The sequence below is a fragment of the Sphaerodactylus townsendi genome, linkage group LG01, assembly GCF_021028975.2.
Source record: "Sphaerodactylus townsendi isolate TG3544 linkage group LG01, MPM_Stown_v2.3, whole genome shotgun sequence".
In the NCBI taxonomy this organism is placed as follows: domain Eukaryota; kingdom Metazoa; phylum Chordata; class Lepidosauria; order Squamata; family Sphaerodactylidae; genus Sphaerodactylus; species Sphaerodactylus townsendi.
The window spans coordinates 135,866,686-135,885,090 of record NC_059425.1 but is presented as its reverse complement, the minus strand read 5'-3'; the positions used below and the strand labels follow the sequence as shown (position 1 = coordinate 135,885,090).

General features: G+C 39.2%; 1 protein-coding gene across 4 annotated transcripts in view; it reads right to left on the bottom strand.

Moving 5' to 3' along the window:
* SNX14 (sorting nexin 14) overlaps positions 1-14,480 on the bottom strand; it is a 40,286-nt gene extending 25,806 nt beyond the window's left edge. For 2 of the 4 annotated variants that reach the window (XM_048495008.1, XM_048495017.1), the window contains exons 1-12: positions 14,267-14,480; positions 10,634-10,754; positions 8,013-8,089; positions 7,845-7,923; positions 6,689-6,732; positions 5,385-5,472; positions 4,713-4,797; positions 3,801-3,957; positions 1,856-1,931; positions 1,235-1,279; positions 1,057-1,137; positions 695-809 (exon numbers count right to left, since the gene is read on the bottom strand). In XM_048495008.1, coding sequence (XP_048350965.1) covers positions 695-809; positions 1,057-1,137; positions 1,235-1,279; positions 1,856-1,931; positions 3,801-3,957; positions 4,713-4,797; positions 5,385-5,472; positions 6,689-6,732; positions 7,845-7,923; positions 8,013-8,089; positions 10,634-10,754; positions 14,267-14,382 — 1,084 coding nt within the window. In that variant the 5' untranslated portion in view covers positions 14,383-14,480. The remainder of the gene's footprint in view (positions 1-694; positions 810-1,056; positions 1,138-1,234; positions 1,280-1,855; positions 1,932-3,800; positions 3,958-4,712; positions 4,798-5,384; positions 5,473-6,688; positions 6,733-7,844; positions 7,924-8,012; positions 8,090-10,633; positions 10,755-14,266) is intronic. The other 2 variants (XM_048495025.1, XM_048495033.1) reach the window with 2 other exon arrangements.
* Between the last annotated feature and the right edge of the window lie 3,925 nt (positions 14,481-18,405).

Genomic DNA, 18,405 nt, shown 5'->3' with positions numbered 1-18,405 from the left:
ACTGTCTCAAACTTTCTCTCCTCTAATCCAATGCGACTGGGGTTTAATACACTGCAGCAAAAACAAACAAACCTTCAAGCAGAAGATTATCTTCAAGCAATCTTAAGATTAGTGATAAATATTCTAAAGTTAAGGAAATTATCAACCAAATTATTTTAAATGAGAAATAGAATTACAGCATCCTCCACCGCATTTCTCTACTCTCTATCCCTGCCCACCCCACTTTCTCCACTCTCACCAACTGACAACTATTCTGCCAGGAATTTAACCACTCCTTCTGGTGTACACAGCACATATGTACAGTAATTATTATTACTAATCCCCAAATTAACTGTTTAGTGTTATTTACAATACAAACAAAACAGTAGATGAATCTAGTAGAATCTAACAGTAGTAGAATCTAAGTCAGAATCTAAGAACAGTAGTAGGATCTAAGTCACGGCTGACTTACGGCGACCCCTTGTGGGGTCTTCAAAGCAAGACATGTTCAGAGGTAGTTTGCCATTGCCTGTCTGTGTCACGCTCTTGCTATTCCCTGGAGGGCTCCCGTTCAAATCCTAGCCAGGGTCAGGGCTGAGAAACCCAAGGTCACCCAGCAAACTTCCACGGCACAAGTGATAATCTGAACCTGGGTTCCCCAGGTCCTAGTCCAACACCTTACCCGCTGCACCACACTGGCTCTGCAGACCCTTACCTACATCCAGGCAAAACTGCAACACATGCACTGCTGCTTCCTGCTTCAGAAAATTCATAAAGAGGAAAAAAAGATCTTGTTGTTCTCTAATTTCTTTCAGATCCAGCTTCAAGGCCTAATAAGATAAAAATACAACTTATTTCCTAACATCTGGAATAACACTCCCCTCCCCAAATGTGCACGTTTACATCCACAGCATTAATGTCTACACATCCATTCTGTCTGCTAAGAGCAGAATTTTTCACCTGCACCAAGTCATCTCCCTACCCCACCTCACCGCCCAAAAGCTCTGCCATTTGAACAACCGGTCTGTATATAATGTTAAAATATTGTTTTTAAATCCATATTCTTTTTATGCTTACAGAGGGTTTCTTATTTCGGGGCTCTGAAAACTTCTGCAGAAAAGGAACCATCGGAGATGCAGGTTCTGTTGCTTTTTCAGGCTGCAAGAGAATTGGGGGGGGGGGAGATAATCCATGTAAGACACATCTTAAAACCATTATAAGCACAATTTTATTTTGCTTTTTTGTCACTACTTACTGGACTATCATCTATGAAAATAAGCAGCAAGTGATTCACAGTATCCTAAGAGAAGGAAAACAATGAATTCAGAACAAGATGAATCCTTACATGCATGAAGATTTCAGCACATCTTGCCCCACCTGGTTCTTTAAACAAAGCTGCCCCAAGAAAGTCAGGGGAATCTCCAGATTCTACCATAATCGCTGGTTTTTAAAACCTTTTTCCCCACTAGGAACTACTTCTGGTCATAAAGTCCTCCTGGGAGAAAAACAATCACCCAAAGCAGTCTGCACACTGGGGTAAGGGGGGTGCGGAGGATCACCTTTCATGCTTGCTTTCAAAGTATTATTCTCATCCGACAGAGCAAAGTAAACAAAATGAGCAGCTAACAATTAAAACAACCTGTTTAGCCAGAATACAACCAAACGAACATTAAAACAAGACATAATAAAATATAAAGTGGGACAAGAGAAAAAGGGTTTTTGTAAAATTACATCCTCACATGTCAGTGACTGCTGGAATCACAACAAAACCTTATAAATGCCCAGCTCGAACTTGAAATTGAAGAGTTTTTTTTTAAAGCACAGAGTCTCTGCAAAAAAAAAACCAAGAACAGAATTTATACAGTTGAGTACTCACTGGATCAGCTAAAAAGTCCATGGAGGGAAGGAACACGGAACCAGACAATATTTCTCTTACAAGTAAGGAGAGTGATCTGAAAGGAGAACAAGAGATTTCACATACTTCTGTTTTCTCTCTCCCTGAAACCAAGAGCTTCCATAATTTAGTATTCAATCCAAAATAGTTAACAAAAGCTCTTACGGTACAATTAACAAAATAGCAGGAACACATTCCCTCACAAGCGGCCTATCTCTTATTAGGTCTTTACTGCAATTTAAAGCCAATTTTGGGCATCTGAAATGTATAGCTGATCCTTACCATCTGCTCTGCTACCCTGTTTCCCCTAATATAAGACATCCCCGAAAAATAAGACATAGTAGAGGTTTTGCTGAAGTGCAAAATATAAGGCATCCCCTGAAAGTAAGACAAAGTTTTTGTTTGGAAGCATGCCCGATGAACAGAACACAGAAAAATAAGACATCTCCTGAAAATAAGACATAGCGCATCTTTGCGAGCAAAAATTAATATAAGACACTGTCTTATATTCGGGGAAACACGGTAGTATTTGAAAAACAGAACGCTAGAATGACATTATGCATAAAATGCTACAGGATAGACATAATGTTCCTGGTTCGGTTATTTACAAAGCAAATCAATGGTTTGGATCCTATCAGATTTCACCAGTTCTCCCCTCCAACTCCCTCTTCATGCTTCTCGGGGGGGGGGGGGGGGGTCTCAGGTCCATCAAAAGAAACATTTCAGGAGACATTTTGGATTGCAGGAAGGGGAAAACTGAAACATCACTTTTTTGTGCATGCAAGTTTTAGATGAGATCCAGACAAGTAGCGAGATAGAAACAGGGGACTTTGGGGTGGATCTTATGCTGTGTGAGTGCCATGCTGTATTTGCAGTTGCTGATTCTTCTTCTCCTCTCCTTTTCCTCAGCAACTCCCAAGGCCTCAGAAAAACTGACAAAAAGCCATGCAAACCAGTAAGGAGGGAATATGAGAATCACCCATATTCTGCCAGCAGTACTTTCATTGGTGCAAGAGCAAGGGCATGGTGAAGATGCCCATTTGCTCTTCTGCACTGTATCATTCTGGGGCTGTGTGGCTTTCTGTCTGCTTGATTCCTATGACCCAATCCCCCAATTTTTTCACTTCAAAACACTATGATTCCAGTATTAACCATGCTCTGGTCTTTGACTAGCGTGTTTGTTTTATATAAAAAGCAGTGTGCATCAGAGCAACTATGGAAAGCAATTAAAATAAACAATAAAGGAAGCTCTGGAAGGGGGATGGGAAGCTATATCCTTCAATCCCAATACATGGCTCACTGCTTTTGCATAATTTAATGTGAGATCCTTAGCACCTTACACAGAAGTTACACTGGCACAAACAGAACGAAATTCCATGGATTGAATAAAAATCCATGTAACAAAACAAGGAGTTGTAAGAAGCAGAAATATATGCATGTAATCCCTGCATACAGAAGGACTATTTCCTTACCTCAGTGCCCTATGTGCAATGAAATTAGCATCCAAAATTGCCCACGGCTTAAATAAATGCAAAGGGATGATGTGGGAGTTCATGGGCATGTCAGAGCATCAAGGGAACTCTGGATTAAATTGAGCATGTTTAAGATACAGATCATACGGTCTCCATGAAAAGATCAGAGTGAACATTCTGGGTGCATGTAGATGGCCATTTCTATATTGCGTGGAAAGTTCCAGGAGCCAATGCAGGGCTCTCTATTACACTACCAGGCTCTTGATTAATGTTGCAAGGGCTGATGACCGCATTTCAGTCAACTAGTTTCACAGATCTTTTGCAAGTTAGATCTTTTGAAACAGTCATGTTAGTTTTGCTGAGAGCGCAGTTTTAGTTTTGTCCATTTTATCCTGCTCCTATGCTATTCAAAAACACTGTACCCTATTTGTTCAAATGTCATCACTATGTTATACCTGCAGTCCGTTGCTCTTAGAGGTAGAATGTGGGAAAAAAGAAGTTCAGTGAGTTTCCTTAAATAAAGAAGTTCATCTCGTCTGCTTCTTAAGGCCACATGAAGCTCTGGTCCATACTCTTCTAAGGCAGCTTGTGATAAATATTCAGCATTTTTCACTGGAAGTAAAAAGAAATTCAGCAAGATTTCCAGTAGAGTTTTGCTTATTCTGTGAAATATGAATCATGTATCAACTGGAAAAATGAATAAAAAAATAGCCTTAGTTAACAGAGTCCTAGATTTATATAGGGTTGGACCTTATAATTCTCTGCCCATTGCTTAGCAGCAGAGCCTTCCTCCAGTGTAAAAAAAATCAACTGCAGATGGAAGGTTCCTTTGCTAAGAGAATGGAGCGATAGGATCCAACCTATTGTTCAGAGTATGTTTCTGCTGTAAGGAACAAATATTAAAATAGGCAGGCTCCATTCCTACAGATTGTGACATTTTTGGTTTTGGAAGTGTTTCCTTGAAACACTTGCAGCATGGTACCTATAGGTGGTAGTTCTTAACATTTCAAGTCACTGAGGATTCATAATTAATGTCATATGCAGTTTCGTCTTTTCTTATACGAGGCGGACATCAAAGCAACACTGAAGTTCTGATATAAAAAATACCATTCAACACAACAGACAAACATTAATGCAGAGTTAGGATCCAGGCCTAAAGGCCAAACTCCGTACCTGCTTACTTGGGAATAAGCACAACACTGCTTGGGTTCTGTGTTCCACCAAAACAACAACTTGATGCACTCTTCATGTTTGCATGAATATAACAGAACTCAACATGCATGTTTCCATGGTACATAGGGAACATGACTGGTTTCATCATTTTAACGCAGTAAAAATGTAATATACAAAAGAGTTCCATACATTACCTTTCTGTCTAGCTTTTGCTATTACTTCTATATGCTTCAAAGCTGCTTTCAGCATTTTATTTGTTATAACAGACGGAATATCCACCTGAAGAATAAGCACAGGAAAAAAAATCTTCTACTTCCCCTTCATGGAGGACTACAAATGGTATGTTCTTATACAACTTAACTAATTAAACATAGAAACGCGCTACAAATATACTGAAATACCCTTGTCAGAGAATGCTGAAGCAACTAAAGATGCTTGCTGGATGGAAACAAGTAATCTAATTATGAAGCCAATGCAAGAGACTTTTAACAACTAACATGAAGGTCAGTTTACACACTGTCTCCTGGTATACAGCACCATGTGGAAAAAAGCCATTGTTATAGCAACAAAGGCATTGTTTTGAGGTACTTCTATACACACTTAATTTAGTTTGTTGTTTCACCCTAGATACCTCTGTTTACTATAGCTTCATGAGTGCTATCATCGTCTCTAAATTATCAAATCCCAGGGATGTGAAGGAGAAGGTCAAACAGTGGAATATCCCATAACCACTCAACTCGTCTAAAACAGATGTAAACTAGCTGCGTGAACAAGGTCACAGCCCTTTCAAGCAACATTAATATAATTTGCCAAAAGTTCACTCCATTAAAAGTTCACTACAATCCAACCATGGTAACTACCATCACCTTGTAAATTCTGCGAAGTAATACCGATGCAAAAAATCGTAGTGTTACTCTCAATTCATCCACAAACGCTTCATCATCTGTTATGTCCCTTCAAAATGTCAAAACAAAATATTAATGGGTATTACTAATCATTCAAAACATTCCCCAACAACAGCATGGCTCTTAGAATGATCAAATGGTAGAGTGACAGGAACAGACAAAAGGAACAGACAAGCTCAAATGATCGCTTTTAAGGTTTTATGCGAAATGAAAAGTAATGCACTAAATAAAGGGTTATGTACAAAACTTAACACCCTTTCAACAACCAGTGACCATTCTGTGAAATGCATGGAATGTTAGACATCCCCCCATCTAAAACAATGCAACACCATTTTCAAGATTCTGATCACCACATTACGAAAGTTAGTTTTTCATTTTCAAGTACTGAGAGCACCTATTTTTGTAACCTAATTATAAACAATGAGGTCAACAGTTCAGCCCTTTGTCCCTTGAAATTAACTATTTCCAAGAGAAAACTCACATATCTCCAAGCTTAAAAAGGCACAGAGCGACATCAGGCTCCCCCTACTGGTTTGTTTGGACACAATTTCAAAATGCAAAACTGAGGAAACTCTCAGGTCCAGGGATTATTAAAAATACACTCGGATCAGTACAGGGCTTTTACTCTTAACTACACATTTTTTCCATGAAAAGAAGAAATCTTATCAGTTCAATCATAACACAAGCAGGAATGAGTTGTACTACAACAGTTCAAAGCCGATCCTGCCATCAGCAATCAGGAAACAATGCAAATATATAAATATGTTCAAGAAGTACAAGTAACAAATGTTCTGGAGATAACAGCATTTCAAAAGGAGTAAATTCTGATTCAGAATCCTGGCTTGAGGGAGGGGGCAGACAGTTAATCCACACATGCCTCTCTACATCACTGGTAGAAAAAAATGCTTGAGTCCACTGGATCCTTTAAGATGAACAAAGTTTTATTCTTGGTATAGTACAGTGGTTCTCAACCTTCCTAATGCCGTGACCCTTTAATACAGTTCCTCATGTTGGGGTGACCCCCAACCCTAACATTTATCCATTTTACAGATGGAGAACACTAATGCAGAGAGTCTTAGGCGACCCCTGTGAAAGGGTCATTCAACCCCCAAAGGGGTCACGACCCTCAGGTTGAGAACTGCTGGTATAATCTTTCATGGGCTTGGACACTTCCTGAGATACCAGATTTAAATTAGATGCAGCTATTACCTTAGTCCAGCACATAGAATTTTTTTGAAAAGAAAGATTTTATAGCAAAACCTTACCTGTACCAAGGATGAACAAAATTCTCCAGCACTAGCTCAAACACCTGTGTGAAAAGAATTGGACAATACATGAAAACATCATTACTGAAAGAGCTGAAAATGAGGAGCATTTATTCATTTATTACTTATTTTATTTAAAACATTTTATGACACCTTCCCAACCAATCAGGGTTGAAAACCGAGACAAATTTTTCACTAAAAAATCGATGAAAACCGAAACATAAAAACGTAAATGTAAAAACATAAAAACATGTACGCTTTTACATAACGTGAAAACATTTAAATATTTTAACAATCAAAATACCAATTAAAAACATGAAATCCAAATAAAAACACATCGAAACAGCTTAAACTATTAAAATAACCCAAGATCAGAGGGAAGCAAAACCAGAGAACATTCATTTGCTTCCCTTCTCATCCCCTCAAAAGCTTCAGGAAAGTTTTATGAACCCTCAGCTTTCACTCCACAGTTGACCAAGAAAAAAGTGGGTATATAAACATATTAAATAAATGTTAAACAATCATTCTTTATGATCTCCAGATCACACGATATAATTGAGTCCTCTCACATCAACACCCCACATATTCTTAAGCGAGTGCTCTATATTCTTGGCATCTGGGAGAGGACAAACTGCCCAGGTAGTCACCCTGAACAATGAGTAGCTATAGCAACAGAACAAATTAGCTTTTTATCCCAGTGGTACAGAAGCTGTTCTGTCCATGTGTCCCTTACTTGCACTTCCTCTGTTCTGTAAGTACACTTTGGCAAGTACTTTAAAGCAACATGGACTGCAGCCTGCAGAGATAACTGGCAAAGATTCACTTGCACAGAAATGCTTGAGGGGAAGTGGGGAAGCAGTGATGGTACTTATGAATTTTTCCATGCAGTGCCATTAGAACTTTTAACAGGTGCCATTTGTATTACCAATGTGGCCAACAAACTGAAGAGATTCTCTATCAGTCAAACAGTGAATATAAAATAATGGACACTGTGAGACCAAAAAAGGTCCAAAGGGACAGGAATTTAACCAACTGACCAGAATGTTGGTACTTTCGGAGAATACTTGTATTTTGATAACACTTACAAGAACTCCAAATGAACATTTCTAGTACGCCAAGCAATATTCATTTTGACTGTAATACACCCAGCATTTACCTCTGCTAGGGATGCATCAACTTTAGAAGGGACTTTCAGGTCCAGCCATGGCTGATAGCTTTCTAGCAGCAAGACAGGTCTGTAAAGAACACACATACAATTATAAAATACACTGCTTTGATCTAGCACAAAAATGAAATGATTAAACACGTTGCCTATTTCACTTACCTATGCCTTCTGCATTTGACTTTACCACAGACAGCACACCCGTGACTTTGAAGAAATAGATCTTGCAGGTCTAATTGCTAAGAGGTGAGGGAAAAGGAATTTTGAGCTTCAAAATCTTTACACAGAAGTCAGTACTTCATTAGACAATTGTGAATTGTATGAAATGAAAGTGATTCAGTTACTAACATGCTTAACAGGTCGAGAAACTGAACAGAGTTTGTTTTATGAGTTACAAAAGTTAGTATCTTCAGCAAATGTGCATGACAGCATTTCTAAAACTTTTTATTTTGGGTGCTTCTTCTCAAGACTTGTTCTCCTCCTGCCTAGTTCCCTTCCCATCTCCTTCTGCTGTTTAAGGCAAATCTCCCACCAAGTATAAACAATCTCTCCAAAACAGAGAAGCAGCAGAAACAATACCTAACTATGATAAGAGAGGAGGAGGAAAGATCTCCCTTCATCTATGCTTCCTGTACACCAGGGCTGCCTCGCATTCCTTTAAGTAGCACCTATTGCAATGCCAAACATTCCCGATTATGTAAAAGATTATGCCACCCACTACACATTAGCACATGAATATGCATACTCTGAAAATACAAGACACACAATAGGCATGAGCCTGGCCACTGTTTCCATAATTACTACGGCATCCTCAAAAAGAAAAACCTCTAAAGCAGTAAAGAAAGTGGACAAATGATGGAAAATAGGTGGGCACCAAGTACAGAATAACAACACTGACTGGAAGACAAAATCTTTCTACCTCTTCTAGGTATCTGCCCACATGACGTTCCCGCTGAAATTTCTCCAATGAAGTCAGGGGGAAAATTCCAAGTACACAAAGGTAACATGAACTGTCCAGAAGGCTTAAATGACACATGATGGCAGAATGCGGTTTCCTTTAAATTAGGGTCTTTCCCAATCATGTGTAAGGCATGTGCAGAGGTGCACTTTGGAGAGTAAGAAATGTGGCGTATAGTTAAGAGTATAGAATCTTCCACTCAGAGCCAGTTTACCCCCAAGCAGGGCTCCAAGATCAGAACTGAGGACAGTTCTACACCATCAATCAGTGTACCCCCCATTTACACAATTATAACCCTGTCCTCATATATATTTAAATTACCAAACACAAGTTAGCCTTTATTAAAGCCCACAAGCCATGCAGAAGTAGAACAAACAATACAGTGGAACCTCGGTTTTCATTGCCTTCTGTTTTCATCGGTTTCAGTTTTCATCGATTTTTTCAGTGAAAAATTTGTCTCGGTTTTCATTGATTTGCCTCAGTTTTTGTCAATTTGCAGTAAGGTACAGAGGTTTGTGGAGAAAAATCACCCGTACAAAGGTGTTGCAGGTCGTGTCTGCAACTTGTTTAATGACAATGTCTTGCCCCATTTCAGACAAATTTTAAAGAGGCGTCAGAAACAGACCTCTTTGGACAGCTTTCTGGTGTGACATTGGTCCACTGGCTCTGAAGCTGGTCCTAGTGTTATTGTTTGGTACTGTTTTCAGCATTAAACACTACGTTTATTCATCAAAAAATGTGTTTTTGGTATGTGTTTGGAGTGCCTAGAACGGATTAATTGTATTTACATTGATTCCTATGGAAAAATTTGCCTCAGTTTTCATCGGTTTCAGTTTTCACTGATTCTTTTCGGATGGATTACCAATGAAAACCAAGGTTCCACTGTATTAACAATCTAAAATCATTACATGTACCATTCAGCCTAGTTTATTAGACAACGAAAAGGGTTAGAGGTTATCAAAGAGAATTATACACAACTTATTCTCAGCCTATATTTTCCTGCCAGAGGGAAGAAATTTAGCTACTCATACATTGATTCTTCAGTCAACCCTAGCCAGTAAAATTTTAAGTGTTCTGCTCAATAATTTTTTTTAAATCTACCAAAATGGGTTTACATAGATCCAGGCAAGCTTGAGTATAATATTTATAATAAAACAATACGTGAACCAATGATTCAATCAAACTACCACAGCAGTGACAAAATCTATGATTACATTATTATAACAATTTTTATATCTTCCTGTCATCAATGCAGACGATAAAACATTAAATATGGCCAGTGTAAAAGTCAGGCAATGCATCTTTATTTACTGAATTTTTAGACCACTTTCAACATCAGTAGTCAAAGCAGCAGAAAACATGCCCCTTGACTTGTAACTGGAGCAGATTTGTCTTGAGAGATTTTAGTTTGTAGTCATTCTGCACAGTGTAGGATAAAATCAAAGAGTATCAATAGTCTCAAATATAGGTTACTGTAAAATACCAACAATGCTATAAAAACAATCTGTTGCTCTTTTAAGTTGCATGAACTCTTTACATGCATTTATTTCAATGAACTGTATGCTCTGTGGCTTCTACAAATACTTTGGTATTTAATAACTACTAGTGCTACTACAAAACGTCGCCAAATACTTTAATTGATCACTCAACTGCTTTCAATTCAACTGTTTAAATGCTCCTAGTAAAACCTTCACGTACATGTTAGGACAGTCTCAACGTAGAAGCCTCAAGTAAAAGTAGCTCTCCATTGCTAATAAGCTACACATTCAGAGAATTAATTTACCACTTAAACTGAATACAGCAAATCAATAATGTGAGAAGTTACCTTGTTTTTACGCTTTAGCATGAACAACATATTTGGGAAGAGGTAATTCGGACCAAATGAGCAATAACACGTGACAACTCCTGCCACAAATGACCAGAAGATCATCAGAATGTGAAAATACCTCAAAATAAAAAGGGAAAAATAATAATTAATACAACATTTTCAAAGTAATATATATATTTTTGAAGTTTTAATAATGGTGGCATCCAAAGGATTAACAACAGGGTTCTGCTTATGGAACAGACTGCCCCAACGAGCGTTGCCAGCCTCCAGGTGGGGCCTGGAGATCTCCTGGAATTATAGCTGCTATCCAGGCTGTAGAGAGCAGTTCCCTTAGAAGAAATTACAGCTTCCAAGGGTGGATTGTATGAATCACATCCCTGCTGAGCATCTTATCCAAACTCTGCCCTTCCCAGGCACCACTGCCCAAGTTTCCAGGAATTCCCTAACCCAGAGCTTGCAACACTATTCCCAATCTCTTCCTTCCAGTTACAGTCCAGTGTAGTACTTAAATGATTGTTGGTCAGGGTGCCCTAATTGGGACATAAGAGTGTTCAGAGGAAGGGGGGAATCAACAAAAATACACACACATTTCCACAGACCCAACTCAACTTTGTATCTAACCCAGTATATCCAATATTAGCTGAAATTCAAGAACCTATAATGGTTTTACCTTCTTCATACAAACCATAATTTTCAACCATCACCAAAAAGTAGGTTTCTTTATTTGTATTTAATACATGACCATCTTATAATGCAATTTTTGGGCATTTAGGGTATATGGCACTCCAAAAGTACAGTCAATTACACTGTAAGATCTTGGGTGAAATCTGTATAGAAATGTGTTCTAAATAAAAACTTGAAACAATTCTAGTGGGACATATTGGAATCCCCAAAGTGCTCCCATCCCAAATATAAACAACCATAAATAGCAAACAACACTCACAGATCAATTCATTTCAAAAATACTGCACAAAATTCAAGAACTTATTTAGGTATGCAAAAACATGTATACGCTTTTCAATGAGATAGCTCTTCAGATGAACCTTAAAAGTTAATAGGATAATTAAGCATTATTTGCTAATACCAACAGACAGGATACCTGGCCACAAACAGGGCTAATGGAATTGCATTTTATTAACACATCAGAGGGGTTTGTCATAGCAGAAGAAAAGGAAGCAAAAACTGACAACTGGTTATTCGTTTTATTAACTTGCAAACTTCTCCAGTACCATTAGAGGATGTATTTTATACTACTTTGAGGCATACATGAAAGGGGTTTCCATTATTCTCAGTGTTTAAAATGACCACTATGTATGAGATCAGGAAACAGTTTTCCTGCTGGATTGTTGTGTGGTTTCCAGGCTGTATGGCCGTGTTCTAGTAGTATTTTCTCCTGACATTTCACCTGCATCTGTGGCTGGCATCTTCAGAGGATCATTTTCCTGCTATTCAGATTTGTTGATGACATGAACCTGGAAGGTTTGTGTCACACTTCTGAGATATCTGAATTATAGAAATCTTTATGCGGTGTTCCTTTATGTTTCCAGTTTCTGAATTAGGTTGACTGATCTGGCATAAGAAGAAAGGACCAATCTTCGCATTAAAACACAGAATGGCCTGCATTCCCTTCTAGCCAAGAGACACTGTGCTGTCAAAAAAAAAAAATACAGCTTGTGAAGTCCCAGGGGAGGCCAGGATGGAAAGCAGGGATCCTGAACAGTGAGAAAAGCTAAACACTCAAAGGATATTATTTGCCCTAACTTCATAAAAGCTACTTTACAAAATGGAGGAACCTGACAAATCCCATTTAAGTGCTTAACTGAATATCAGTTTTAAAAAGTTGTATCTAAGGACATAACTATGATCTATGCATAAATCTACCTCTGCTTCAATGAGACTGAAAACACTGGAAACCTTCTAATTATCAGGTGCTGTACTCAATCACACATGAATCGTATGCTTCTGCATCTGAATAGAATCTTGAACAAATACGAGAACTGTCATTCATTTTTACAGTGTCTTTGTCAAAACCATTATTTTGTGCATTATTGAACATGGTACTTTGATACAAGAGAATTTATACCAAAATGTATTTTTACTATCCAATGGAGAGGGGCAGGGCTAGGACCCAGGCAGAGCATTCTACCACAAAGAAGATCTGGCATGATTTGTTATGTAGCAGAGAAATATACAATCTACTAACATGTTTGTGTGAAACAGAGTACAGCAAAGACTGATTGTTTTTTTGTTTTCATGTTTTTTCCAGGACTTGAATGGAAAATAAACTAAGTAGGTTGAGACTTAGAGACAATTACCAGAAATAGTTAACAAGTTTGTGTCTTTAATTTGCTTTGTTGCCAAGCATCCTGGCCAAAATATTTGTTTTTAGCCAGTTACTTACTACCTACCTAATGAAGACCTATCACTTGAATCGAACAAAGAACGCTCTCGTGCTGGGGTCTGCAACTGTGGCTCAGAATGGAATGGAAGCCATGCAGAAAATGAAATCCTGACATTTATTTACATTGGAAAGGTAGGTAGGTTGCTAGAATAACCAGCATGTAAAGGGAAAAGTGAACGAATTTTATGGGACTAAAGCACTTCTCAGAGCTGCTTTACAGAAATACTTTCAGGTGGGTAGCAATGTTGGCCTGCTGTTGAAGAGCAAGATTTGAATCCAGCAGCACCTAAAAGATCAACTCTAACATTAGAAATAGAAATGCAAGAGAATAGATGCTACTCATCCAAGCGTATGAACTTATACCAGTGAGCTAAAACTGCTCATGATGCACCTATGTCTACGTTTTATTTTATGTTTGCCATATCTAATAAAGGACTCACAACAACCAGTGCTTGGGCTGCAAAAATTTTATGGATCATTAAATGTTAAGTTGTACTGGTTGTTGAGGGTTTTCCGGGTTGTGTGACCCACAACAACCAGTTGAATTCAGTCGTGAAAGCCTACGACAATATGTTAAGTTGTATGCAGTTACACAAATACTTTCTCTTACACAGGTTCTCTGCTACATTCTTGCTCTCGATTTTGAGGGGTTTGGTTCTTTCAGAGTTGATGAATCCTTTTCCAGTGCAATATGAGTTTTTAAAGTATCACAAAGACCTCATTATGAAAGGAAGAGGCCTTTTTATAATCACTTAATTGACAGAATATTTATTATTTTCCCTTGAGAAGAACTTAGACATGCAAGTGACAAAACCTTAAGTTAACAGACCTATTTACAAGCCTACGGAGATTACCTTTTTAAAGGTTGTAAAAAGGAAAGATGATGCAAATGACTCCTGCTTTTCATTGACGGGAAGAAGACTAAATGACAGCTCCTAGAAACCCACGTCCCTGATCAGTCCTTATTCATGATATTCCGTCTCATTCTCAATAGTCAGGGCAATTTAAATCACAAGATCATGTCTTTATATCATATTATAACAACCCCCAATTTTGAATTTCCAACTTTTTAACAGTCTTTTAAATTAGAGGGGGAGGGGGGTCATCCAAAAATTAACCAAGATTCTGTAACAGCGAACTGGACGAATTCCGTAAACGTTCCCGCAAACACGCAAACCGCACTTGGGCGACTAGGAAATCCCTTCCCCTCTCGGCAGTCCCAGGCTTACCAGCTTACCACACTGAGCCCCAAGATAATACAGCAAAGCAGAGGGTACTGGCGGCAAATCTCGCGTAACACCTCCGCCGCGCGCTGCCACAGCCTCGCCGCGCGCAGCCACCCCATCTTCGGCACTGGAAGGCACGCGACCCCTGCCCGGCATGACCCAGGCCTCGCGGCCCCCACCCACCCCTCCCTCCCGAAGCGCTAAAAGACACCGAACGATCCAGCGCCTCTGCTCTCTGTCATGTGATCCACACCACGTGACGAGCCGGCGCCCCATGTGAACAACGCGCATGACGCGCAACAAGGGCCGTGGCGCCGTCTTTTAACGTCAGAGGCAGTTGTAACAAAAGGCTTTGTGGCTGACTTAAATTTCCCACCCTCGGCTGCTTTTTAATTTTTGTTAAACATCTGGTGGGCTTCTGAAGGCCCCAGAACCTTGTCGGTGAGCACACGACTTTCCCCTTCGTTGTAGCTAGAAGCTAAACTATCTGGTGAACGATCTGGTTACGAGAAGTCAAGCTTGTCACGCCCCATCACCATACCCGCCTTCAGTAGAGACTGTAAAATGGCGGCATCCAGTCCTCATAAGTGCACCCTTTTCCAAGTTAGTGGGACTTTATTCCTTGTTTTTAAAGACTGCCACTAATACTGAAGCAGAGGTTTTTAATCAGAAAGTTTAGGGTTTGTGTAAACTTCCGTGCACCAGAACCGCTTTCAGGAGATACGCGCTCGCTAATAATTATCCAAACGCTGGATTTCCTGTGCTTTCAGAGCACACCTACTTAGCGAGATTTGCTTGGATATAAATACGCGCAGCACGGGGATGCGCAAGAGGGAATATAACAAAGCATTACGTCATATTTCAGGAACCGAATTTTTATACGGGAAGGATAAAATCAAAAGTAAAAAGCAGCATTTCTAGTTTCCTTCTATACTCAGGCGTTCCATCGAAAATGGCACGTTTTAAACAAGATGAATATGGAAAAGAACGTGCCTCACCAGATGCAGCAAGGTGGCAATACAGTACCAAGCTAAAAGTGAAAACTGGACAATCTTGCTATCGTATAGGGCATAAAGATAAGATTAGAATTTTCATAGTATTCCCTACCCTCACAGGGCAAAGAGCCAAAAACTGACAGCAAGAACACTTGATACTACTTCAACTGTTCTACCACACATTTTCTATTCAAACTGTAATAACGAAAGCCAAAATATCAACCTTTTATTTTAAAACAATTGTTTTAACTCTTCAGAAAACTAATGATTTATTTATTTCTATTGTTCACCATTCCAAGCTTTTCGTATTTACTAGATCTTTTATTCCATCTTCTATTTTGGGAGGGTGCAGATTTTGTGTGCTTTCGAACTTGTAGACTTCACTAAACATGAGGCACTCATTGGCAAATCCTGTAAAATCTCCAATCTCTTTTTGTTGCTATTACTACATATCTCCTCTGCCTCCCTTAAGATTTTCAGCAAGTCATGCAATTATGCGTGAAAGATTCATACTATGTAGACGTACGTGTGACTAGAGACATACAATTTCCAGAAATTTTGAAGCCATGGGGGAAAAAATAGAAAAAATCAAAATGTTGAGAGGAAAAATATATACAGGCAATATGCACTGTTGTATAAAACCTAATGTTACTACTTTAACGTAAATGTCTGATTTCTAACTTAGCATATAAAACTGAAAAATTTGACATGTATGAAATTGGAACGTATTAACTGTCTTAATTCTGTAAAGCACAATTGCAAATATACTTGGCAGACAACTGCAAGCTGATGCACCTTATGCTATCTTAGAACATGTACCCTAATTTTTGTTATTTCGTTAGAGGTAAATTCTCAATGAAACTCAGGTTTTCTCTGAGGTTTGGATGACATTTCTGCTACACCTCCTGATCTTTTTTTCTTCCTCTTGCAAAGTAGGGCAATAAGCTATTTTTTACCCAGTCAGTGGATAAATGCAATCATGGTTTGAAGTTAACAAGCTTAACCACATTAGGTCCAAAAGATACAAAAGGCATGTAACTGTTGACAAGCAATAAAAGCAATGGGAACCTCATACCTTCAGTACTGCCTCCTCAGTCTTCATCACAGGGCCTGGTGCAGATGGATGTTCTATGGATAGCCTGTTTGTTATCCACTAGGTCAAGTGCCTTCTTGATGGCTGCCCCTGACCTCTGGAACCAGCCCCCTGAGGTTTGGGCCCTGCAGGATCTATTAAGATTCTGTAGGGCATGTAAGACTCCCTGGTTTTGTGCAGCATTTAATCAACTAAGACAGGGGTAGGGAACCTGCGGCTCTTCTGCCCTTGCACTGTGGCTCCACGAGCCGAGCCGCCAGCCCCATCCTTGCCCGCCCTGCAGGCAACAGGGCGGGCGCACCAACTGCCCATGGTCAGCTGGGCCGCACCGCGGGCTTCCCCTCTCTCCCACCCTGTTGGAGCGGGGCGGGCGCTTTCCCGGCGGCCGGTAAGACTAAGCTGCCGGCTTCATCCTTGCCCGCCCTGCAGGCAGAGGGCAGGCGCATCCATGCGCTTCTCAGAATGAGCGGAGTAAAAGGTAAAAAAACCCCTATATATATAGTGTTATCTTTATTTTAAATGTCAAAAATTGTTTGCGGCTCCAAGTGTTTTCTTTTCCCATGGAAAACGGGTCCAAATGGCTCTTTGAGTGTTAAAGGTTCCCTATCCCTGAACTAAGAGAATGGGTGAGCTGGGTGGCTGTTCAGAATTGTTTCAGAGCTGATAACTGGATGAATTTTAATTAGATAATAAAACCGATAAATACAATCAGACAGATTCTATTTTAAGTTCTGATGCTGTGTTGCGTGAGTTCTGAACAGCTCAACATCCTTCGTTGAGGAAAGAGTATGGGTTATAAATCAAATAAAGCCCTGCATACTCCTCTACAGCATGCCCATCTTATTAAGAAAAAAATTCATCTGATTCATCTTTATCAGAAACATCGGGGGGGGGAGGCCTTTTTTTCTGAATTTTTCAGTTCCCACTCCCCACCCCCTGAGTATTCACATCTCTCCTAGTGACCATCCTAACTTTCTTCCAAGCAAACTGTCAGTTTGTCAAATGAAAAGTTTCTGAACATTTATCATTCTCATATTTTTGCTTGGCAACGCACTACATTGGCACTTCCCAACTATTACACTACAAAATAGCTGCTTTAATGATGCTAAGTCATCACATAGTCTGTGATACTGTGCTATGTTCCAACCTTAACAGAAATATACTGATACAATTTTTAGACTTCAGTGCTATAAAAATGCTACCTGTAGATGTTTTGAAGTTTATTATACCTTTAAGCATTCCTTGTCTCAGACACAAACTGAAGACTTACCTGTAATTCACTAACACCTGTGTGGCAGAATTGCAGACACTGTCTTCACTGGTCAGTCAATCAGAATGAAAAGCTCATAATGAAGCTATGTCACATAAAGTTATATGAAGTTGGGCAATGTCAAAAAGCCTTTAAGCCAACAAATCTAAGTAGTGTTCTCTTCTCTATATATCTTTGTAAACAATTTCTAAACTTTGTGAAAAACACAATCCTCCTGTTCTGTACTGGGCTAATTTACCATTTGGAGTGCCACAATATCTACAAAACCATAATGTGATTTTATAATTCCACTAAGCTATAACACAGATGAATTCAGAATACTGTCAAAGACTTATGTTTTAACTGCAGCAGTTAAGCCCTACAAATGTCATTTCATGATGCAGACTGCAGTAACCAGCCAGTCATTTTGTTGAGCCTTTGAGCAAACGTAGGTTCCACTTCTTAAAGATCTGCAGGAGATCTGTTTAAATCTGCAAGTGAGCCAAGGGGTTATGTCTATAGCAAAGCTGCACCTCTTCACTTAATGACTGTTTCACTATGAACATAAATACTATTTCATTTTTAAATGCATCATTAAATCCCTTATTTGTTCATGCTGATATCTTTTTGAATTTGTACTGCAAGTTAAGAATGGTTATCTCAGCCTTTTACTTGACATGAGTTGAGTTAAGTGAACAGAGGGAAATTTAAAAAAATTCTCAAATATAGGCATGCTATAAGAACTCTTTAGCTTTGTGTATTCTCTTATCCCCAGACTAAGCTGTGGAAGAACTTTCCCTAGAAC